General features: G+C 36.5%; 1 protein-coding gene across 1 annotated transcript; it reads right to left on the bottom strand.

Annotated features, from left to right (window-relative positions):
* Positions 1-1,065: 1,065 nt before the first annotated feature.
* On the bottom strand, positions 1,066-1,536 carry LOC110724062 (ATP-dependent RNA helicase glh-2-like). The gene has a single exon (XM_021903460.1). It carries the CDS (start codon positions 1,534-1,536, stop codon positions 1,066-1,068), a length of 471 nt encoding a protein of 156 aa, XP_021759152.1.
* Positions 1,537-2,783: the final 1,247 nt, after the last annotated feature.

Below are 2,783 nucleotides of genomic sequence, written 5' to 3' on the forward strand. Positions count from 1 at the left end.
GATTGACAAATTATACCTGCACCACTGCCGTTCATAGTAGAGCTCCCGTCTACATACACTTTCCAAACCTGATCAAGATTGCCCGGAGCAACCGGCCTTGTCATTTCAACAATAAAGTCGGCAAACACCTGACCCTTCACTACCTTTCTTGGTTCGTAAGTGATTTCAAGACTTTACATTTCAGTAGCCTATTTGAGCATCCTAGCGGAGGACTCCAACATTGTCATTGGCCTCTTGATAGGTTGGTCTGCGTAGATCACAACTAGATGTGCCAAGAAGTAAGGTTTGAACTTCTTGACAGCCATGTAAAGGGTGAGGCCAAATTTTCAACCATGGGGCATCGTAGTTCAGCAATTCTGACCACATGGCTAATGAAATAGACCGAGAGCTGGATGTCGTCTCTCTCAACAAGGAGGATGGCACTAAGGGCATGATCTGAGACGACTAAGTACATGTAGAGCGTCTCCTTGGGCAAAGTGCTAACAAGCCTTGGCAAAGAGTGTAAATGTGTAATACCCCGTATTTTCATACGTATTTTCTAATTAATTAATTAATAATTATTTTATAAAAAGGGTATTTTAGTAAATTTATTATTTGGAGACAAAATAATATTTGAATTTTGGCGCCAAAAGTATTTTGAAAATTAATCATTTTTTATAAGATATATTATCCATTTATCATATTTTAAAAACCGAATTATTTACATATTTCGGATATTTTAATTAAAGAAAAATAATATTTTATTAAGGAAAAATGGAAAAGAAAAATCCAACCTTTTAACTTTTTCTTTACACAAATCCAACCTTTTGATTATTCCTCAAAAATCCAACCTTTATACCCCTCCTTCTTCAACAGGTCCATTACCTGTTGATGACCCATTTTTGTAAGTCATATTCCACGTGTCAGCTATTAATAGGTTAATTATTTTTGTTTTTTATTTAATTATTAAAAAACAAAAATAATTAAAAGAAAAAGAAAAAAAAATCAGAAAACCAGCCCCACCCTCTCTCTTCCCTGACCACCCCAACCCACCGCCACCGGAACCCAACGCACATCCACCAACACTCACAACCAACCACCAACTCCACCGCCCAGCCACCAACACACACGCCCAGCCACTCCAAACCCAAACCCCGCAACTCCAAAACGCCCAGCCACTCCAAACCCAAACCCCGCAACTCCAAAACACCCAACCACTCCAAATCCAAACCCCGCAACTCCAAAACGCCCAGCCACTCCAAACCCAAACCCCGTAACTCCAAAACACCCAGCCACTCCAAATCCAAACCTCGCAACTCCAAAACGCCCAGCCACTCCAAACCCAAACCCCGCAACTCCAAAACACCCAGCCACTCCAAATCCAAACCCCGTAACTCCAAAACGCCCAGCCACTCCAAACCCAAACCCCGCAACTCCAAAACGCCCAGCCCTACAACCCCAAACGCACAACCCCGCAACTCCAAACGCACAACCACCACCTTCCATCACTCTTAGTGCATTCTCCGACGCGACAACGGGGCATTTCGCGGTTTTCATCTTCCTCAATTGCTCTCCTCATCGCACTATCCAAGTCCACCCCATCCTCTGTTCATCGCTGTCTTCGTTAGTTGTCGTCGAGGGTTGGTAGAAATCGGCAATTTCTGCGGTGTTGAGTGGTGGTGACGGAGGTGGGGTTGGTGGTTGAGGTGAGAGGAGTGAGAAAGAATAGGAGTGAAAAGGGAAAATGCAAAAAATTAAAAAAAAAAAACTTTTTTAACCTGTTTATCAGGTTATAGGTAAAATGGACCTGTTAGAGAAAGAGGGGTATAAAGGTTGGATTTTTGAGGAATAATCAAAAGGTTGGATTTTTGTAAAGAAAAAGTTGAAAGGTTGGATTTTTCTTTTCCATTTTTCCTTTTATTAATTATTTTATTATGGCCGAAATTTTCCAATAATTAGCTAGGATTTTTGGATTTTTCATGTATGTAAAATCTTGTTTTTCTTGATTATTTATTGGTAAATAATTGGTATTAAATAATTATTTATTTATTTATTTATTCTATATTATTTATACAATTATTTTATTCCTTAAAAACCGAGCAAAATATTCCTAAATATATTTATAGGAGTCCAAAAATTTGAGCTATGGTAAGCTCAATATTTTCGGCCCTATTAAATTATTTTGGGGGAATTTAATTGGTAAAATTATATTTTTAATTATCTCCCAAAATCTCTTATTTTCCTTAATTCTAATTCTCCATCTTTTTAATATCTAATCATCATATTTTCTTGCCATCATTCTTCTTAATTAGGAAATTTTGCCAACAACTACCTTTTAAATGATCACTTTTAAGAACAACTACCATTTAAAGTTTTCTTTTAAAAAACTACCACAAAGTCACAAAAACTTTGAGCAGCACTACCACGTTTTATTTTCCGGGAAGAATTTCCGGTTGAGAAAGCCTAGTTTATAAAATTTCAATCAATTGTAGTATAGAAAACAAGATATTTCAATAGTAAAACATAATTATAGGTCAATTATCTTTAATTTTGCATTATAGTTTATTTAATTTCTCAATTAAATCTTAAAATTATGGTTTATGGTCAAAAAATTGAATTTATGGCTTTACAAAATTGGGGGATTTGGGGCAATTGAAGAGTATAATCCAATTTAGGGTTAATGTAGTGCAATATTACCATTTAATTTGGGTTTTTTGAGGGAAATTTTATAAAATATTCCCCAAAAACGGAGATTCTTGCCGGAAACAATAAATGTGGTAGTGCTACACAAACTTTTTGTGTTT

This window comes from Chenopodium quinoa, unplaced genomic scaffold (genome assembly GCF_001683475.1).
Source record: "Chenopodium quinoa cultivar QQ74 unplaced genomic scaffold, ASM168347v1, whole genome shotgun sequence".
NCBI lineage: Eukaryota > Viridiplantae > Streptophyta > Magnoliopsida > Caryophyllales > Amaranthaceae > Chenopodium > Chenopodium quinoa.

Bases quoted from the DNA above. Each gene is read 5' to 3' on its own strand.
- LOC110724062 (XM_021903460.1), bottom strand. From the start codon at position 1,536: ATGAAAACCGCGAAATGCCCCGTTGTCGCGTCGGAGAATGCACTAAGA.